General features: G+C 50.6%; 1 protein-coding gene across 7 annotated transcripts in view; it reads left to right on the top strand.

Moving 5' to 3' along the window:
• The window catches only part of Ctbp1 (C-terminal binding protein 1), a 55,641-nt gene that overhangs the window by 31,679 nt on the left and 2,673 nt on the right, over positions 1–21,289 (top strand). For 3 of the 7 annotated variants that reach the window (XM_051165238.1, XM_051165239.1, XM_051165237.1), the window contains exons 2-5: positions 7,192–7,346; positions 12,631–12,775; positions 14,468–14,674; positions 20,827–21,041. In XM_051165238.1, the coding sequence (XP_051021195.1) occupies positions 7,192–7,346; positions 12,631–12,775; positions 14,468–14,674; positions 20,827–21,041 (722 nt within the window). Of the gene's footprint in view, positions 1–1,537; positions 1,617–4,632; positions 4,826–7,191; positions 7,347–12,630; positions 12,776–14,467; positions 14,675–20,826; positions 21,042–21,289 lie in introns of all 7 variants that reach the window. The other 4 variants (XM_051165243.1, XM_051165244.1, XM_051165242.1 and 1 more) reach the window with 2 other exon arrangements.

Raw genomic sequence — 21,289 nt, 5'->3', positions numbered from 1 at the left:
AAGTCCTTAAACCACTGGGGTCCTGCCAGCCGAGGGCAGTCCTTTCTTGGCTGCGTTCGCTGGCCGCGTAACTTGGCGCACGCGCAGTGGAGCCGACCCCACCTTCGGGCGGGTCGGCCCCAGGGTTGCAGAGCTGGGAGGAGCTTTTACCCACAGGCCAAGCGTCCCTTGGTGTCCCTCTCTTTGGCTCTTCAATCTTAATAATGAAAGGGCTTGACATCAGCTCTGCCCTTAGAAGGACACTGCCTTCTTCCTTATGGTCTGAAAGATGGCAGAGGAAGAGTCCTCGCAGCGTGTGCTGCCAGCAGGAACTACAGAACTGTGGGCAAGAGGGAAGGAGGGAGGTGCCCTGTGATGGCCTACTGCACTTCTTATCAGACAAGGCCATTTTGCAGATCCTGTCAGTCTGTTTCAGGGTGTGGCAGGGTTAGGACTTTCAGGCCTGCCCTCCATCCTGGACCAGTGGTGGGTACCCCTCCCCCAAGATTGCACCATTTTAGAGCTGTAACTCCCTGGATGTGTGCGAGTCCACGGTGTGTATGTGTGTGTGTGTGTATTGTACATATATGTGTGTATGTATATGTGTCTATATATATGGGGGTGAATGTTTGTAGGAAGAGGGTCTGCACCCAAACCATCAGGGTTATAAGCCAGAATTTCCCTTGGAGTGGAGAGGGCAGGCCCAGCGTATTGCCTTCTAGAAATCAGGAGGACTGCCTTCATCCTGGCCTTGCCTGTCAAACTTTTCCTGGTCCTCAGGGCCATGCCCTTTGTCCTGATGAGCTTGTGACTGGTTAGGACAAATTTGCCTTCTAGGCAAGAAAAGGGAAGGAGTTTAGTTGGACAGTGTTAGTGGAGGGGAACCGTGTGAGCCAGAGGGTCAGCAGGATGACACCTAGTGGTCTGTCCCCCCCACCCCCCGGAGGTAGTATGTGCCCTCTGTGTATTGCTTTGTCACAGAACCCGAGAGCACGTGCCCATCATATACGAGGATGTACAGGATGCCTACCCCAGGGAGGCTGGCGTGCAGGACATCAGGTCCACTGCTGTGGAGTGGGGCCAGCATCTCTGAGCCCTGCAAGAATGAGGGGAGGAGACATAGGAATGTGGGCCTGGACTCAGGTGGAGTCTGTGCTGCATCAGCAACATGGGGTAACAGCTGTGGGAAGTGCCAAGTTGAGGGACAGCTCTGTGGGTAGTGTGGGATGATACTGTTCTCCGGAACTGTGTTCCCTTGTCTTGTTACTATTTAGGGTGGCAGCTGTGGGTTGAGGCTGGCCTTTCTCTGCTCTGGAGCTTGGTCAGCCATGGCCCTCCCTGCTGTATGTGTCAGCCTGGCTCCAGGCACAGATGTCTGAGGGCACTGTGCCATGTTGTTGTCCCTAATGTGGACTGGAGCCTGTGGATCCTTGGCGGGAGCTCAGTGATGTACTGCTCTCTCTTCTGTCACCGGTGGGCCTGTAGCTGGGTTTTAGCCGTGTGCTTAATCTTTCTCCAGATGAACCTCAGGCTCAGAGAGGTCCTGTTTCCCCTTCAGGGTTCTAGGTGAGATCAGGGCCCTGGCCCCCAGCCTATCAACAGCCCACTGTTTCCTGCCTGTCTTTTGAGCTTCCGTGGTGAGTGCCCTGCAGTGTCACCTGGCAAGAGGCTTCTGTGAACATTCACCCTCAAGCCTGGGTACTGCTGAGGTCCCCCTTGGGTAGAGCCCTGTCCATGTGACCTGGTGGCCCTGTGGCCCTGTGGCTCCTTGGCATGGCATATGAAGCAGGCATGTGCTGAGGTCTTTGCTACATGGCAGCACCTTTACACTAGCTTTCATTCTGCTAGTGGCAGGCAAAGGCCTTGGCTTGCATGGTGCCGGGCAGGGTGGCCTGCCCCCAAGCCTGGCGTGTAAGCTGCGCGAGAGAAGTAGCGGCTTATGTTGAGTTGGCTTTGTAGTTCAGCGTGTCACCTGATGGTCTGTCAGCATCAGTGCCTGCATTCTGCAGCCTCACAGTCACTGTCAAGAGTGATGTCGTGAGTTTGGTAGGGTAGATCTTCTCCGCCTGCCGAGTCAGCATTCCTGCGGCAGCTGCAGCACCCTCACTCAGGTGCTGAGGGCCATGATCATAAACATGTACCGTAGTTCCCAAAGCCCAGGCTGTGTACTGTGTGGGGTGGTAGCTTTAGAAGACACTCATTTTTTATAAAGTTGAAACTTTTAGTGTGGCCTCTTGTCAGCTTTGCCTGACTTAGCTTCTCTGAGGCCCCAGTCAGCATCAGCCCTGGGTTATATAGGCAGTGTAGGAGCTGGAAGACTGAGGGACAGGGTTGCACTGGCCTGGGTGGCTCAAGAGAAAATTTAGCAGGCTTGGGGTGATGGTGTATGGACCAAAGGTGCTGGTTTTGCAGCTCACAGGGCGTGGGAACCCAGAAAGAGCTGCGCTCCTCCCCAGGCATTGCTATCTTTTCTTCTAGTTTTGTGTGGATGTAGTGCTCTTCCTGCCAGTGTCTCCAGTAGAAATGCACACAAAGCTGCTTTGTCTGGAGACAAGGCTCCAGGGAAGCTTTCTGCAGGCCCTGTGACCTCTGTGTCCTCCACCAGGCCAGGCCTTCCTGCAGCATTGGAAAGATGTCCTATTAAGAAGGGCAGGGTGGCAGCCCCTTATAATAAGCTGGGATATCTCACACAGCCTGTGTTCCTCAAGAGAAAATAGTTTTCCCAACTGGCTTTGGAGTAAGCAGGTGTTCTCAGGTGTCAGGACCTGCGGTATCTGTTGTAAACATACAGGCACACTGACACAGGTAAACAGTGCTGACCAGCATTACTGAAATGAGTCTTGGTGGCAAATCCATGCCTTTGTCATGGTTTCTATTCTGCGCCTTACCTGATGTGTACTAGAACTCACAGCTGGCTGTGGAACACGCGTTCCTAACGGACACCTTCCCTCAGTGCTTCCCATCCCACGCCTTGGGCAGTGCCTGCCCAGGGGTTCAGGAGCAGTTTGCAGCTTCCTCCTTGCTGCTCTTCATTTTCAGCCTCACTCTTGCCAGGGAGCAGACGCTTTCAGCTTTGGCCTCCGCCTGATCTGAGTGGCCAGGTTCTGTCCTTTGACCTCCAGGTCTGGGTAGGGACCAGCCCATAGGACACCTTTGTAACCATAGAGGGCTACTTGGGAATAGAGCTGGCCTTGTACCCCAGACGGATCTAATCTGTGGTTAGAGGTAGGAGGAGACCCTCTCTGTTGCTGGGGAATTCCTTTCCAGAGGGCCATTAAGGACGTGAGTGGCTGAAGGGTAGGGGGATCTGGTCCTAGTTGAGAAGTGTGGCCATTCCCAGGAGGATTTTTTTTTTTTTTTTTTTTTTTTTTTGGTGGTTTGTTTGAGACAGGGTCTCTGAGTCACCATGGCCCACAGAGCTGCTACTTTTACTATTATAGATGACAGTGTCCCGTTAAGGGACAAACACTCCATGCCACAAGTCTGTCAGCATCCAGCATCCTGCCTTCGGGTCCCTTCCTTTTGCAGTGGTTCCTTAGCGCCCTCTTCTGGCAAAGTCCAGCATGGCTTCTACTAAGGGGAGAGTTGGGCCTGTGGCAGGTGCCTGGCACAGGCAGGGCTGTAAGTCAAGGTCATTGCTGCTGTTTGACTGACTGGCTCTGCATTGTCTGTAGTGTTTCTCAAGGCTGGGCAGATTCTGGAAACCAGCACTAGGCACATGTGCTGGGAACTCACAGAGCTTGTAAAAAAAAATTTGTGAGTCTTCTGGAAGAAATCTCCCCCTACTACACTGGGTGCTGGGTTCTGAGGCCCCAACCTGCCTGGATTGGTGGCCACATGTGGCTTTTCTGGATGAGCTTCCAGAGCGTTGGTGGCAGTCTTGTCTCTTGTTGGTGCTGAAGGGTGGCAAGGCCAGGTTCCATCCTAGCAAGCCTGATGTCCAGCTAAACTAAGGAGTTGGCCCCTGTGTGGGGTCCACACGCTGGGAACAGGGACCAGGGCTTGGGTTGCTCAGTACCACACTTCGAGGTTCGGCGTTTGTGCTCACCTGTAATATCCTAAGTTTCTGGGCTATAGGCCCTGCCAAAATGTGTTTGGGTGTCATAGCCCACACTTTCAACACAACTTTCAGGAGAACCAAGTGACTGTTAGCTGTGCTGGGATGCTTTGAGCAGGGCCTAGGAAGGAAGTTGGAAAGAATGCTGGAAAGCCAGCATCTAGAAAGCTTTCCTGAAAGCCTTGTTAAAGATCCATGTTGGAACATGGCTGGGACAGCTTTAGATGTCAGGAAATGGAAATATAAAGGAGAAACTCCCAGGACCAGCTGTAGGCCCCATTCTGCAGTTGCATGGCCCTGTGCTCAATGCTGGCCGCTTTTACCTTCCAATTTGAGACCCCTGGGCTGAGCCAGAAGTCTGATGGGGTAGCCAACTACAGAGCTATTCCTAGGTCCACAGAGATGACATAGGAGCTTGCCCTACCCTGAAATCACAAACACATTAGAGTGAGTGAGGGCCTTGCTGTCCAGGTTGGTCTTCTGGCTGTGGCAGCTGGACAGGGCTAAGGATATAGACTTTCATGAAGCTTCCTGGAGTCTGAGTTTTAGCTGGCCTTTGATGGCATTTTAACTTGTCTTTTGTGTTTGATTTTTAGTAAGACTTTGAACCCGACGCAGGCTTCAGAGGCTGCTGTGGAGCAGAGGCCTGAGAGCTTTGGTTGGAGACAATAAGACGTGGGATGAGGCTCCGTGACAGAACGCGGTTCGGCCTGGGGATTCTGAAGACAAAAAGCTTTGGACAGGCGAATTCATGGTCGTGGAAACCCCGCCCCAATTAAGCAATGTCAGGTTGGTAGGGGCTGCCAAGTGAAGCTATCCCTGCAAAGGAGCTATATAGGAGGGACATGGGCTACATAGCTATACATTAGGCAGGCTGACCTATGGCTGAGGACAGTGGGATGCCTGAGGAGTGTGCTTGATGTTTGCAGGCTGCTTTGGTCAGCCCTCATCCAGCTACTGTGCTAGGGGTCGGTTTCTGTCAGGAAAGTGTCCCGAGGGTATGGAGGTGGGTACTCCTTACCTGAAGGAGCTTGAGGGTCGGTTCTGAGGCTGTGTGTGCCCACTGCAGACCTGAAATCCTGAGCATGGCTCAGCAGGGGTTTCTTGTCTTTTCTGTCTTCAGCCTGGGAAAGGCTCTTACATAAGCTAGTGTTCCTTTATAGCAGAGTCTAGTTAGCAGACCTGTCTACCTCCTGGGTGGGATTGTTGGGGGTCCTGGCACTGCATCAGCTCTGTGAATGAAGAGGAGGCACCACAAGCCCACTGGGTCTTAGAAGGCTAGGTCTTTTGTCCCTCCACACAAGTCTTTGGGCGTCATACCCATCTTTAGATGAAGATTCAGGCTTAGACCCCAGCTTAGCCACACCTGCATCCATAGGTCCTCCCAGAGGAGTTGCTTACAGGCTGAAAGAGTGGGGTTTACATCAGCTTGTCCGCCTGGGCAGGCCCTTGATGAGGTGTAGGCCACTTCCTAGGCAATAGGTTAAGACTGCTCTGAGGACTGGCTTTGTAGCCTTCAAGGTGTGTGGACATGGCGTTGTTTACCACATTGGTGATTCTTGCTGAAGCCAGGGAATGAGAAAAGTAGATGGTTATCAACTCTTTAAAAACAGCAGTAAGTCCATTCCCCGCTACAAGAAGTAATACTTTTATGTAGGAAAAACTACTTTGCAAGTCCAAGTTGGAGCACAAGTGGATTGTTGCTGTTGTCCATCTGTGCTGCCTGGGGATAGGAATCGATAGGAATGTGGTCCGTAGGGATCACGGAAGGGAGTATGCAAGTGCCAAGCCTGTGACCTTGCAGACCCTGTCGTGAAGGCTGGGTCTATCTAATACTAGCACCTTTACTTTTACTGTTGATGATGGCATGGGTGGATATAGTTGTGTCTTCTCAGGCACATTGCCCCCGGGGAAGGGCTCTGTGCAGCAACACCTCTGTCCCACAGCTGGAGTCATTGGGCCTAGTGTTGTCTAGATGACAGCTCCATTATTTCTGAGTGGTCGGTGAGACCTGTGTCACAGCCCAGGTATCCAGTTCTAGTCCGGGGAGCACTCAGAGTCCTGCTGTACATGGCTATGGCAGTCCTCAGAGCATTGCCTTTCTGTAGCATGTGTTCTCTGAGGCACTTCCATGGCGCTGGCAGCTTGGGGTCAGCCTCTGTATGTGAACGTAGAGTCAAGAAAGGTGAATGTGGACTGCACTGGTTGCTGCTAGCCAGCAGCTGTTACAGGGCTACTCTGGCCTGCTAAGTGGAAGACCATGGTGACTTGTTTCTTGTCCTCCACTCCCCACTGTGCCTTCATCCATTCTCTTTGTCAGCTTTCTGGGAGGCTTTGCCTAGTGCTGCCTGCTACCGTTTGACCTACTTTGAGGTGTCTGCTGCCCAGCCCTAGGTGGCCAGACAGTACCTGGGACTTCTGTGTTGATTGTGTACCTGGGAAGCCCTTGCTAGTGTATTTGGCTCCAAGTGGGGTCTAGTCTAGCGTGTCACATTGGGAACAAACTGATGTATCCACAAAGGCTTTGGTGGAGGTCGGAATCAGATCCAGGGCCTCACAACCACTACGCAAATGCTCTTCTTCTGAGTTGCACTTCAGGCCCAAGGTTTTTTCTCACCTTGATTTGGGAGGTGGGTTCTGATGGTGTCATGGCCCCACTCCTTTTTTTTTTTTTTTAACTTTTGCATGATGTTTTGGCCTTTGAAATCTACTACTAGGAATGATATCGGGTAATATCAAGTGTTAAAATCACCATGGTCTCTCTGTGCTGTTCTGGGCAGTCACATGCTGGTTTTAAGCAGCGAAGAGTGACCGGGTACTTTGCTGAGTCCCGTCGTTTTGTGATATGCACATTCCTGTGTTGACAAGCTAGCCTAAGGCTATAGGGAAGCTCCTGTCCCCACAGTTCCCTAGGGTGTACAAGAATTTCAGGTCCTTGAGGGATTGATGGTCCGAGTCTACTCAGCCATCGGTGAGCTATAGCAGACTCCATTTTCTTCTTCATAGTTTTAAGTTCCTGTTACAAAGCCCATGTAACCAGATGCTGAGTGCAGCAAGTTCTCAGGGCTCATCTCTGTAAGTCTAGTGGGAGCGCAGTGCTCAGGGCACAGGCTGGAGCTGCTGAGGGCATTAAGTGGTCTGCTCCTCTCTTGCAGGCGTCCGACCTCCCATCATGAACGGGCCCATGCACCCCCGGCCCCTGGTGGCACTGCTGGATGGCCGGGACTGCACAGTGGAGATGCCTATCCTGAAGGATGTGGCCACAGTAGCCTTCTGTGACGCACAGTCCACACAGGAGATCCATGAGAAGGTAGTGTCATATATGTCCCTGTTCATACTTGGCCAGGCTTCATGGGGGAATGTAGGGGGCTCCAGAGCATGGGCCATGCAACCTCAGGCTGCAGTCTGAGTCAGCGCTAGACACTAGTCATGCTCCTTGGGCTCTGGCCACAGTGGGTCTAAATGCCACTTGGCCTTGTGTGGCCTGTCACTGTGCCTGGCCTTGTCAGGAGGTAGAGATAGACTTACTCTGTATCTTCTTGGTTGGCTTACATCACAGCCAGTTCATTAGAAGTGGAACTGTGGGCACCTGCCAGTGAGTATGCTGGATGCTACCAGGATACAGAAGGTTATAATAGCCTCACCCACAGTGCCTGCCTAGAGCTTGCAGTCGGGTGGGTAGCATCTCTGAGCAGCTTCTATGATTCATGTTTGTCAGGTCTGTTGGGTTCCTCTGTTACCTGACGTGTTCTCATCTGGTTTTTGCTTGTGTCACAGCCAATTCAAACATCCCACTGGAGACAGCTTGAAAGCATTCCTTAAAACAAATAAAAAGCCTTCAGAGCTGACAGGGTAGAAGCAGTCAGGGCCTGAAAACACAAGGGACCTGGCACCTGGTCTTGTGGATGGTCTGGATGGCTAGGCTTGAAACTTGCTTCTCTGGGAAGGATGGTGAGCTTTGCTCTTGGTGGCACCATGACCTCAAAGAATTGCCTTAAACCCAGAGGCAGTGGCACCCATGTCTGAACTTATCTTCACACTACCCAGCCTTCTACGTCTGCTAGGCATGGGATTTAACACAGAGTGGGCCTGCAGCCCTGGTCTTCAGTGGTTGCAGACTCATCTGGAACAGTCATTCCAGCCTGACTCCAGGGTGTGTCTGTAGCCCTTGGGCACTTGTCACTTCCACAGAGACACTCAGTTACAAGGAGGAAAGGCTCAGAGTAGAATAGAAAGCGCTTCTGACCTGTGGGAGTGTCAATCTGACTGTGGGATGTGCTGCTCTCAGCCAAGAAAGAAACTGAGATTGCCAAGTTAAATGTTATGCCGTAAGTATGAAGGAACAAAGTTGAAAACACAGGGCTGCAAGACGCCAAAGCTAAAAGTGAGAATTACCACTTAGGGCAAAGTAGTAAGCAGGAAGAGATCAGAAGTTTTGAAGTTCTTATGCCTTGTGGAGAGAGTGGGGCACGAGAGGAGAGTGGGAGCAAGGAGTAGACAAGTTAATAGAGCCCAGAGCTCAGAGCAGAGGAGCTAGATGCAAAAGCTGAGGATGCAGTGGTCAAAGAATTTCTCAAACATTAACAAACAGTGTCTTGGTTAAGGGCCTTGAGCCTGTGGTGTGGCATGGACAATACTCAGTGGTTCTATATACTGTTGTTACACAGCCTTCCGGCATGCCAGCAGCCATACTTGGGGCCTTTGTCCTAGCAGACATGACCTGCATTCTTACAGACATCTGTACCTGAAGGTGCAGCAGCTTGATTCACAGGAGCCCAAACTGGGCAACCACTCAGCGACCTTTGGTGATATGCTGGGCAGATTGCATCCTGCCACAGATCCTGCCTGACTCAGGAAAAGTATTGCCCACATGCACACAGCACCCTGGGTACATGTCACTGAGAGAAATAACCTTCCCTCTTTCTGCTGGCTGGAAATTGGATGTGATGGCTAAAGCCTGGGTAGAAACCTGTGCCACAGAGGGAAACCATATACTGGGAACGGCACAGCCACAAGATAGAGTCTGGTACCCAAATAACTACAAAGATGGAACAGAGCAAGTAGGACACCTGTGTCTAGGAGTGGAAAGGAAATAAATGTCTTATATTCTTGCTATGTGGGAATTTCCACCTTTTTAGAGCAAAAAGTCCTCACAACTGGCTAAGTGTTACTGTCTACATTGCAGATGAGAATGTTACACTATCAGTGAAGAACATGATGAAGAAAACCTTCCAGAGACTTTGGCTCTTCTGCCATGGACCCAGGAGGTCTATTAGAGGGGCTGTGAGATGCCCACCGGATGGGGGAAAGTCACCTGGTGGCAGGAATCTCAGAACATCCCTGGGCTGGGTGCTTCACAACTTCTCAGCCAAATGATCTTCAGCCCAGGGCTACATGGGGCCCAGGAGGAACCCAGGGACACTGCTCCCAGCATGTGCTAAGTGAAGACTTAGGGCAGTGGGAAGTCTCCAGAGGAACTTGTGGAGATGGGAGAATGATACTCCGTGACCCAAGGGTACAGAACATGGGTCAGGGAAGTCCCCTTGCACCTCAGGTGTGCAAGAAATAAGTGACTGGTAGGCTGCTAAGGCACTGACCTTGGGCCGTAGTAGACACACCTGAGAACAGGACAAAAGTTGAGAGGAGAGGCTTTCACTGTGTGCAGGAGCCCATTGCCATGGGTCAGCAGGTCCTCCTTTCAGAGTGTGCTGAGACTCTGAGACCCACTGGTAGTGCCTTGATGAGACAAGCAGAGGACCCAGGGACGTGTGTGGCCTTCAGGTGTTTGGGCCAAGTGCTGGTAAACTAAGTTCCAGGGCTTGGATAGTGTCGTGGTGGGGTGGCAGCTGTTCAGAGAGCAGGAGGGAGATGCTTTTCTTAGACATCTACACAGAAAAGACTCAGGCAGCTTCTGAAAGGAATCTGTAGGCATGTTCAAATGACACACAGAGGGAGGTAAACAGCAGTAAAATTCAGGGAAGTCAAGTGGGCACTGCCCTCTGTGCCCTGGCCCAAGGGCCACATACAAGATCTTCAGGCCCTCCCAATCAGCAGGAAAAGGAAGTCCTTGCAGAGAGCTGGCCAGAAAAGCACTGCTTATGTAAGCCATTCCGAAAGCTTCTCTCTGGCCTCATGAAAACTCACAGTTCACCAGCAGGTAGCCAGGTGATCACTGACAGAGTAGGAAACCTGCATGCCACTGCTTTCTGTGCAGCAGAACAGCTGCAAAGCCCCCGGGGCCTGTGAAGTTGGATACCACAGAGGCTTCCGCCAGTGTCCACTCTGCCTGTGCCAGGAGAAAAGTATCTGGCGGGATGGTGAGGTGGGAAGAGCTACACTTTCACAGTTCCTGTTCGTACAAGGTGAAACCATCCAGAATAGTTTGGAGCTCCGGTGTTCTCTCAGCAGGAGGTTGGCACGGTGAACTGGGTGCACACGTAACCTCACATGGTTTGGGTGTGAGCTCCATTCAGAACTTGCTGCCACTGGGTGCACTCAGGGCCCATTCCAACCAAACGACGTGGACCTGCCTTAGTCGCTCATTGTTTGCTGTACCTGCTATGACTGTCTGGGAGCCATGTCCTTCCCATTGTGGTGTTGAGGACACCAAGTACACTAGAGCCAAATCACTAACCTGGTTACACAGCTGGTGGATGGGGACACGTGAGTGGGTGTTTGCAAAGGATAGTTTCTTAGAGGCTGTTTAAGGAGTCAGACCTAGAAGCACCTACCTTTACTACTAAAGGAGCTTAGGTACAGGGAGGGTGTCGTTGGTCTCATACACACACACACACACACACACACACACACACACGGGGGGGGGGGGGTTGAGAGAGAGAGGGAGAGAAAGTCACAGAAAAACATAGGCAGATTTCACCCAGGAAGGCAAGATCAAGCACCATTAGTGGATAAACAGTAGACTGTGTTTCAGTGCCTAGAGCCTTGGAGAACTTCCATTTCTAGGAAATAAACACAGTGGCTTTGTCATGGAAGAGTTAGCACCAGCACAGCAGAGTGCAGTGGAAGGTTCAGCTACTTCAGTTTCCCCCTTCCCTGTTGGTACATTCTGTAGAACATTGAAAACATGCCTTTTAAAAAGGTTTACTTATTTATACGTACACAGACTTGCATGTATTCCAGAATCAGAAGAGGGCATCAGATCCTATTATAGATGGTTATGAGCCACCATGTGGTTGCTGGGAATTGAACTCAGGACCTCTAAAAGAGCAGCCAGTGCTCTTAACCGCTGAGCCATCTCTCTAGCCCGAAAACATGCTTTTAAAAGACATTACTCTCATGGTTAAGTGCTAAGGATAAAAAGCAAGCTGGCTGTCCACATGCATGTTGACACACATATATAGCATAGGCCTCTAGGGTAGGGTTCTGTTCTGTCCTCAGCCAAGCCCTTTGCAGACATAGTAAGGGACCCATGTGCATTTGGTTGTCCAGGCTGGACACCTGGCTCATGTCAGGTGTTAAGTCTGTCCCTAACTACAGACCTATCCCAGTACTACCCTGAGATTGGTCCATTTTTGGTCTGTACTTCTCAGCAAGTGATCATTTATGTGGGACTGATCCCCACTTCCCCCAGCCTCATCTGCTCCACAGAGCTGTCCATCCTTCCTGTGCTCGTGACTGGCCGTGTGATGGCCATACAGCACGAAGCAGTCAAGGACTTCCCCTAAGCCGCCCCCTATTTCTATTCCCTGTGCTGCCCTAGCTGCCCGTTCCCCTTTCACTCTTGCCCACATGGGCTGTCCATGACACTCCTCTGTCAGTGGGTACCCACTTTTCTACACAGGTCCAAGTAGCATAGATGGCCCTGATTCCCTCCTTGAAGCCAGGGGCAGCCATCAGTTCTGGCCCTGAGCTTATGCACTCCAGGGACCACTCACCCCAGCTTCCCAGAGGCCCCTGTTTCGGCCTCTCATGATCGTGCCTCAGCACCTAGCTGCTGCTTCCTCATGTAGTAGTCTAGATGGCCCCTGGGTCCAAAATGACTGGAAGGGCTGCCACTGTCTTCACCCTTGTGGTTCTTCATGACAGGCGAAGGCCATGTGCCTCAGTGATAGTTGTCTGCATTCTGGGTCATACACCTGGCTGTTGAGGTTGTGTACCTGAGGCAAAGGGAGGCTGCACTAGCCTTTCCACATGGAGCAGCCACTGTCCCAGAAGCATACCTTAACTCCACAGCTAACCTGATCAGCAGGAAGTACCAGTGTGTAGGAAGACAGGTGCCAGAATTGGCTTGTTGCAGGACATGGTGTCCTCTTAGAGGCTGGCCCTGCCACTCCCAATCTAAAGTGCCTCTGGGGTGCTCTTTGCACTTCTCCAAGGAGACTGGTGTGGGCTGGGCCCCATAGTTTTGGCCATGGAGTCTGGGTGCTTGCAGGTGGTGCTGCTAGTCTTTGCTCTTGGACACCACCCACAGCCTCTCTGTTGAGGCTTTATTGGTAGCATGCTGCTCTTCTGAGACATCTGAGAGAACACAGCTGTCCCTGCATTGTGTTTTTGGTGTCTCCCTTTTGTTCCCTCTGCCTCCCATGCCCTTCTGTTTTGGCTGGCCGCTCAGCGCCTGTTTTCCCTCACTGCAGGTGCTGAATGAGGCTGTGGGTGCCCTGATGTACCACACGATCACACTGACCAGAGAAGATCTGGAGAAATTCAAAGCTCTTAGAATCATCGTCCGAATTGGCAGCGGGTTTGACAATATCGACATCAAGTCAGCTGGGGATCTAGGTAGGAGCTCCGACGTCCCTGTTTGCATTTACCAGGGTGTCTCAACCTCCAGGCTCTGTAAGACAGTCAGGAGAAGCCTGCTGGGACTGCTCCTTGAGTTGGAGGTGATTTGGGGGCTATGAACAGGGCAGGTTGTGGTGGCAGCATAGGATGTGGGTGCAACTTCACTCACTGTGTTGTCACCAACCTACCAGGCCCTAGGGCTTGGGTGGAGACAAGTGGCTGGTCAGGGAGCTCATTGTCCTCTTCCTAGAACAACAGAGAAGGGAGTGTGCGCTATAGCCATACTTGTATACACATGAAGCCATGTGTGCTCAAATTGTACACGTGTGCAAGAATCTGCAGCTGTGCATGTATTTATATTGAGACAACATAGCCGTACTTAGCCATTTTAGAGTAGCCTGTTTCTGTGTTAGTGTCCAACGACAAAGCAGGGCTGCGCTCTATAGTACCTGCTGTTGATGTCATTCTGCCCCTCTGATCCTTAAGGTGCAGAGGGGGGCTAGAGCTGGCCTGTCTGTGAGAGCCACAGCACAGCTGAGAACTTCAGTGGTGTGGTGAGGAGTCAGTCTTGTTTTGCTGATCCATGCTGCACTGGCAAGCCACGGGGGCTAAAACCTTGGTGGCTGGCCTGCTCCTCCCAGTCCTCCATAGTCCCTGGAATTCACAGGTCCACTCTTCAGCTAGGGATGGCCCAGGGGTGGGCCAACTTTGGCCCTTTAGGTTCAGCTGGTGGGGTGGGGTGGGGTGTGTCTTGTGATCTGTCTTCTCAGGGGGCAGTTTTGTTTCTGAGCCTCAGGGCTACCTGCTACTATTCCCTGTTCCCTGTTTATTTCAAGTGAGTGATTTCTGGAGAGTATATGAGTCCTGTTTTGGGTCCTTCCTGTGTCAGATACTTTTAATTCCAAAGATAGTTTCTAGAAAAACACAGTCCTGTCCTAGCACCTCAGTGGGAAGCAAAGGCAGAAGCATCCAGCTGGGGTGGGAAGTAGAGTTGGGGCTAAGGCCACTGTGGAGGATGGGTTCATGGCTGGGATGATGGGGTCTTCCTCTGAGGACAAAGGCCAAGGGTAGCCCAAGGCAGACTGTGTCAGCTTACAGTGCCTGAGCATGGGCCCTTGAGAAAATTGGGGCACCATGCTTAGGGGGGAGAAGCACCATCTGCCTTGCTCCCAGGACAGTGGGGGTCACTGAGCCCTGAAGCCAGGGCATGCTGGCCTGGGAAGCCCTGGGGAGCTGGAAGATTTGATTCATGTAGTGTCAGCAGGTGGGGGGGCGGGTCAGTCAGCCCCAAGAAGTGCCTTGGCTCTGGCCCTTTGCTAGTGTGGCCATGGCTGCTCAGGAAGGTTGAGTGGCTGGTGGTCCAGGTGGGGAAGAGTTGGGCATTGGTGCCATTGGCTTCCTTTCAGCCACCTACACATCCAGATAACTCAGACTGGGAATGATCAGGCAAGAGGCCTCTTCCCTGCCTCTCTGTTTGCTTGTTGTTACCACGTCTGTGTTCTACAAGGCTGCAGGTACAGGCTTAAATATGCCCAATGATAGAATGGATAGTCTCCTAGGTGGCTGTGGATGTGCCTTCTGACATGTTACTGCTGAAGTACCACCCTGAGGGTGTGCTCTGGATGTAGCACCTCTTCCTGTGGACAGGAGGCTGTGGGCCTGGTACATGTGTCTCCATGTGTTTTGTAGGCATCGCAGTATGCAATGTGCCTGCAGCATCTGTGGAAGAGACTGCAGACTCCACCCTGTGCCACATCCTGAACCTGTACCGACGAACCACCTGGCTGCACCAAGCACTTCGGGAAGGCACTCGGGTCCAGAGTGTAGAGCAGATCCGAGAGGTGGCTTCAGGAGCTGCCAGGATCCGTGGAGAGACCTTGGGCATCATTGGACTAGGTGCGTTGGCCACTGTGACTCAGCACAAACAGTCTATAAGATTCTGCCACGCTTCTACTTCATAAAGTTGAGGCCTTGGACTTGCTAGCTGTGTTGCTGTCTTCAGCCCAGGATAGGACATAGGATAGGTAGTCCAGGGGCAAGGCCAGAGACACCAGGCTGTCTTTGACAGGCACCATCCATGGAGGTCATGTATGGCACATGTGTACATCGTATGTGGATTACACAGACATGGTATGCACATAGACATGCTTAGATGTATACACAGTCTATGCAGACAAGGTTATATACATACTCATTCCCCACAGCTCTGGAGTAGTTGAGTGAGTATGGCCCCAGGGCCTGTTTCTGTCCTGCTAAGTTGGTAGTTGGTTCCCACCCTCCCTTGCTTGTTCTCACAGCTGTTAGCTTTTTGTGGGAGTCCCATGGAAATGGCACAGTCAGCTGTGCCAGAGTCTCACTTTTGAGAGTTCCTGTGTCACCAGGCAGCCTATCCTTGCCTGACCCTGGCTGCACTGTACTTCTGCCTTAGCCCTGCTGCCAGCATCAAGAGATTGGAAGCGTGTGGGGTCACCTCAGTTACAGGAATAGGTAGGCCTAGGACACAGTTGTTGTTGTCCCGGTGGGCATTCATAGCTGTGTGGTCTTCCATGGCACTGAATGTGCCCTTCCTGTCCAGTGTATAGGACATGATAGTACCTCCTACCTCAGGATTGTGCCCTCAAGATTTGCTGAAGGGTGGAACAAAAAATATGTATGGGTGGAGTGAGGGGTCAAGGGTGACACTGGGCAGGTTTGGGTGGTCAAGGCAGCCCCACCCTTAGGGCTTGCTCTCCAGTCTGCCTCTGTTAGTGGCTCAGCCGCTGCTTTCATCACTAGTGTTGGGGGCTGAGCCATGTATCTTTTTGGTACCCTGCCTTGCAATATTACTTCATCCAACATGGTTGCCACTGACTACTAGCCTACATTGCTTGTCCTCTCTGCTTTGCCAAGCTGTCCTCTGTAGCCAGACTAGAGTTCCCCCAGAGCTCAGGATACATGGGTGGTGACATGTATCCATGTGGATGATGTAGATGAGTAGATGACAGACATGGTTATACATGCACACATGCTTGTATGTGAGCATACAGTCTGTACAAGCAAGGAGCGTGAATTTTGCCTCCTCAGTGCACAGCACGGGCTCCTGAGTTGCTGCACCCTCTATCTTGGGGATCCCTTGTTCATATGTAATTGCTGTCTGCCAACTACAGAACAGTTCTGAGGCTGGCTTCCACACACTTTGGCCTCCCTCAGGAAGGGAGATAAACAGCTGTCGCCGCTGCCCACCCCCCACCCCCACAGTTTCCCTGTACCTCTGGCTTTCTTTCTACAACCTGTTGAGGTTGCCCTCTGTATGGAATACAGTATTAGTTCTTGGTTCATAAGTGAGGGTGTGTAGGCAGTGTGGGCTATACGTTTTTGCTTCTGTGGTGTTAAATGTGTCAGCTACTTTCCCATGGCTGTTGGCCTCCACACCCACATGCTTCTGCCTTTCCCTCTCCCTGTCAACTCGGTTAGTTTTTTGCAAAGTGCTCTGTTATAACTGAAGCTGCTCTGCTCCTTTCACAGAGGGTACCTTGTGTTCTGCCTGGGATAGCCTTATACCTTTCCCAGCAAGCCCTCCCTCAGTACTCGGAGATGGTGCCACAGGGCAGGGGCCCCAGGCCTGTGCTCTTTCAAGAGACATAAGGTTTTAGGTGTTGGCCCCACCTGTCTTGCTCAGGAGCTCTTCCTGTTGAACAGGATTCTGTTAATGTATTTAACCACTGGACAGATGAAGCTGCTGTGAGCCCCAGACCACGTGGAGTCATTATGATAGAAACATAGACAAACATGTTTGTGTCTTTCCATGGTGTCCAGATTTGTTGAATAACAGTAAACTCATAGGACTCAATGATTTCAGTGGCAATAATTTGCTAGATAATCTGCTTTCCCAGTAGTCTGTCCAAGGTGTATGCAGGATCTTTTATTTTTAAGAAAGGGTCTTGCTGTGCAGTCCTGTGCGGCCTACAACTTGATAACAAATAGCACTGGGACTAAAAGAGTGCAGTGCCACACCCAGTGTTTTGTTCCAATTTTTTCTTTTTTGGAGATTTAAAGTCTGGTTGTTTATTTGTTACACTTAGAGACTTATTTTTAACTGGACTTACTCAGACAACCTACTTCTCTTGGCAGTCTGTGTTGCTGATGGGTTTTTTGGCTTTCTTCATTCTTTTGGACAAAAGTTTAGCATGTTCTGTACCCTCCTCATTTTTCTTAGTATATTGTTTCTTTAGAGCAGTGTGTTGGTGTTTGTGTTACAGGTCACATGGAGTAACAAGATGCTGACTCTTGGGTGCATTGGTCCTGGGCTTCTTGCCTTCTTTGTGTAAGGGCTCTCTGAAAACATATTGGCAGATGTCTTCAGTTACTTCTCTGTTGTGACAAAATACCATGACCAAGTCAACCTACAAAATAAAGTATTTAATTTGTGGCCTCGTGGTTCTAGTTTAGAGTCTATAACCATCATAATGGGGAAACAACAGGCAGGCAGGCATAGTGCTGGAGATGTAACTGAGAGCTTACATCTGATCCGCAACCATAAGAGAGGGGGGGAGGGAGGGAGGGAGAGAGAGAGAGAGGAGGGAGAACAAATGAACATGATAGCTACCTGGGAGTGGTATGGGCTTTTGAAACCTCAGAGCCCACCTCTAGAGACACACCTCCTAATCCTTCCAAACAGTTCTATAAACTGGGGACCAAGCATTCAAATTTGTGAGCCTATAGGGGCCACTCTCATTCAAACCACCATAACAGACATCATCTTCCTTAGAGAGATTGAAAAGCTTTTGGATTTTGTTAGCTCTTTTGGGCCCCAACTATCTAGGTACAACAGTATCTGTCAGTCCAGAAATATCTTTCTCCCCACTTTGTTTTATGATAACCAAGTTGAGAACACTCAGACTGGCATCCAACATGCATCCTCAAACAAACTTGTGTTTTTTCTTTCCAGTTCTCTTTGGTCTATAGCAAGAATGCCCCTTATTCAATTGTAGTTACACTTTGCTGGTCAAGACACCTTGCTTCACGGGAAAACCTTGTTTGTCATTTGTCTTAGTTAGGGTTTCTATTACTGTGAAAAGACACCATGACCACAACAACTCTTATAAAGAGAACATTTGAAGCTAGCATACGGTTCAGAGGTTAGTCCATAATTGTCATGGTGGGTTGCGGGCAGACATGGTGCTGTAGAAGGAGATGAGAGTGCCACATCTTGATTGGCAGGCAGCAGGAAGAGACTGATTTACGCTTCCTCCAACAAGGCTACACCTCATAATAGTGCCATTTTTGTGTATGAGGCCATTTTTATTCAAACCACCACATTCCACTCCCTGGCCCTCATAGGCTTGTAGCATATCATAATACAAAATACACAGTCTCAACAATGTTTAAAAGTTCAAAGTCTCTTCTGAGACCCATGCAATCTCTTTAACTGTAAGCCCTTATAAAATCAAAATAAAAAAATCAGAGCACGTACTTCCAACATATAATGGTACAGGATGTACATTACCATTCCAAAAGGAAGCATAGTACGGAAATACTGAGCCAGAGCAAGATAGAAAACCAGCTGGGTAAACTTCAAACTCTGCATCTCCATGTCTGATGTCAAAACGTTCTTCAGATCTCCAACTCTTTTCAGCTTTATTGACTGCAGCACATGTCTTTCTTTGGGGCTGGGTCCACTCCCTGTTAGCATTAGCATCTCTTCTTGGCAGGTATCTCGTGGTTCTGGCATCTCCAACATTTTGAGGTTTCAAAGGCAGTCCAGTCTTCACTTTCTCTCGGCCTATATGCAGGGACATTCCTGCCACATGCCTGGTCTCAGTGGATTTCCCTAGTCTTGGAGGGGGCTTCTATAGCCCCTTTCTTCTATCCTGACTCTAAAGTCAGAACCATATGGCCAAAGCTGCCAAGTTCTGCTGCTTGCTGGGGCTCCTGGTTCAATTACATATTTACTAGCTTTCTGTTTTTGATGGTTTCCTCTACTGCCTAAGCTTGGCTGGCCTGAAACTTGTTTTGTAGACCAGGCTGGCCTTGAACTCACAGAGGTACCTGCCTCTGCCTCCAAAGTGCTGGAATTAAAGACATTAAAGATGTGCACCACCACTCCTGGCCGTGCCATTCATTTCTGATAGTTCCACTTTAGAACCAGCTCATCGGTTTGTGTTTTATTTAGTCCTTGTGATATGGGAAAACTGGTCTCTGAAATTCACACGCGTGTCCCCAAGACATACACGAGCCTATTATTTCATGTTTTAATTTCTCTTAGGAAAGCTCTGCAGTGATCAATATAGAACATTTGCACAGAGTTTGTTAAACTTGTTAAAGTACTTTTTCTCTGTGCTTGTGATTGGACCTAGGCACTACCCCTCCAGCAGGTGTTTGGTATAACTACTGTTAGAATTTGTGTGTTTTCATTTCCTGTGATGTTAGAAAGAAACACTAGGTCATTGCATATTGACCTGCCCTGCTGTTTCCCTGGATTCTGGTTTGCAGAATTCTCGGGCAGTTGTCAACACCCTGCTGGGTCACCTGCGATGCACTGTGTGTTTCTTCCTCTAGTGTATTTCACGCCCTTCCATTCTTGGTTCTTGCCCCCTGAGCAGTAGCTGGGATGGTCAGTGCTTTATAGAATTCAGTTTCCTCTCTGCTTTAGCTAGGGTCACTTCTGTTGGCCACTGTTCTGTGGTTGGTAGTAGACCTTCTAATGGGTTCTTCACTGTAGAAACAGCTTTCCCAGCTCTAGAATGTGTGTGTGGTCTTTTGTAGAGGACAGTTTCTCTGCTGGAGTTCCCTGCCCTCTCCAGTTTTCACATGTACCTGTGATGCTGTCACATGTTCCTAGCAGCTATCAAAAGTCCTTTTAGCTGATGCCACCATCTGGGCTGTCTGTGGGTCTGTTTTTTTGTTTTCCTCTTATCTGTTATAATTTCTGTGGTAAGCTAGATAGATCTCATCTAGAAAGGAAGCCTTCCTGGCTCACTGCCTTCCTTTGTGCCCTAACCCTGCAGTCACTGGGAGGGTTTTGAGCTTTGGTGGGCCCTGCCCTACCTGCTAGTCCTGCAGCTCTAATGGAGTCTTCATATTGTTCCTCTATGTCTCCCACAAACTAGACCTTTGTGAGGAGGCTGTCTGGCTACCCTCTTTAAAATTGTGCCTGTGTCCTGTCAGCATGCCTGACCCTTCTCTGCACTCTTTTCTTGGTGGGTATTACTCTCTCCTGATGGATGCTGCAGGAGAGACTCTGTCCCCAGCATTCTTCTATCAGTAGCTCATGATGTCTGTGCTCCATCTGTAGCCAGCATGTAGCTGGTGTGTGGATATGTGGAGCTGTCCCCATACTGTGGCTCCCATGCCAGAGCCAGGCTTCTCTCAGAGGACACCTGGTGTGGGTCTGTGGGGTTGGGCCAGAGGGTGGCAGATACCTTGCATGCAGTGTATCCTCTCTGCTGCTAGGATCTTTCTTTCTTTCAAGATTCATTTCTATTTTTTTAGTCTGTGGGGTGGGGTGGGGGGTTGGTGTTCCTATGAGTACAGGTGCCCATAGAGGCCAGAGAAGTCAGATTTCCTTGGAGTTGGGAGTTAAAGGTGGTTCTGAGCTGCCTGAAATGGATGTTGGGAACAGAGCTTAGTTCTTCTGCAAGAGCAGCAAGCTCTCCTAACCACTGAGCCATCTCTTCAGCTCCCTACTGCTGGATTGTAATGAGATAATAATCTTGGGAAGGATGCTGTCCAGAGTAATCCCAGCCTGTACTGTTTGTGGCCAGCATTGAGATTCTAAACATGTCTGATAAGTAGACCAGTGATCAGGGAAGGGGCCAAGCTGCCTGTGTGTTGGCTCTGCACACCAGTGAGTACAGCTGATCAGTGGCAGGCTGTGGAGGGTGACAGCTAGCTCCTTCCCTCCCACCCCCTGATTGTGGTGCTTCAGCACTGGGGAGCAGATGCCTTGGCCGAGTGTTTGTGACTGAGGCCCCAGGGATCTGGTATAACTTTGGCAGCCAGGCAAAGTTACATGTGAGGACTCCTCAAGCCCCAAGGGTGAATGTCTTACTTCATCTTGACTCTGCCAGGTCGTGTGGGCCAGGCGGTAGCACTTCGGGCCAAGGCTTTTGGCTTCAACGTCCTCTTCTATGACCCATACCTATCCGATGGCATCGAGCGAGCACTGGGGCTGCAGCGTGTGAGCACACTGCAGGACCTGCTCTTCCACAGTGACTGCGTTACCTTGCACTGCGGTCTCAATGAGCACAACCACCACCTCATCAATGACTTTACTGTCAAGCAGGTGCGCTGCAGCTGTCCCTCCACCCTCCTCCCTTCCCTCTCAAGGCACTGCTGTTCCTTCTTCACGGTGTGGCCCCTTACTCTTCCCTCAGGATTTGTCCCTCCTCCTTTCCCCTAGGAGGCAATGGGCCTCTGGCCTAGACAGGAACAACAGTTAGATACCTGGGCTGGTCTCACTCTGTTGATAGACCAGGGTGTACTTGCTGGTGCCACTGCCAACCCTGGCCCAGGGTCCCTCCCAGAATTGGT

Source organism: Acomys russatus, chromosome 22 (assembly GCF_903995435.1).
Source record: "Acomys russatus chromosome 22, mAcoRus1.1, whole genome shotgun sequence".
Lineage (NCBI taxonomy): Eukaryota > Metazoa > Chordata > Mammalia > Rodentia > Muridae > Acomys > Acomys russatus.
Note: the sequence above shows the minus strand (reverse complement) of the source record. Positions and strands in the feature narration are given on the sequence as shown.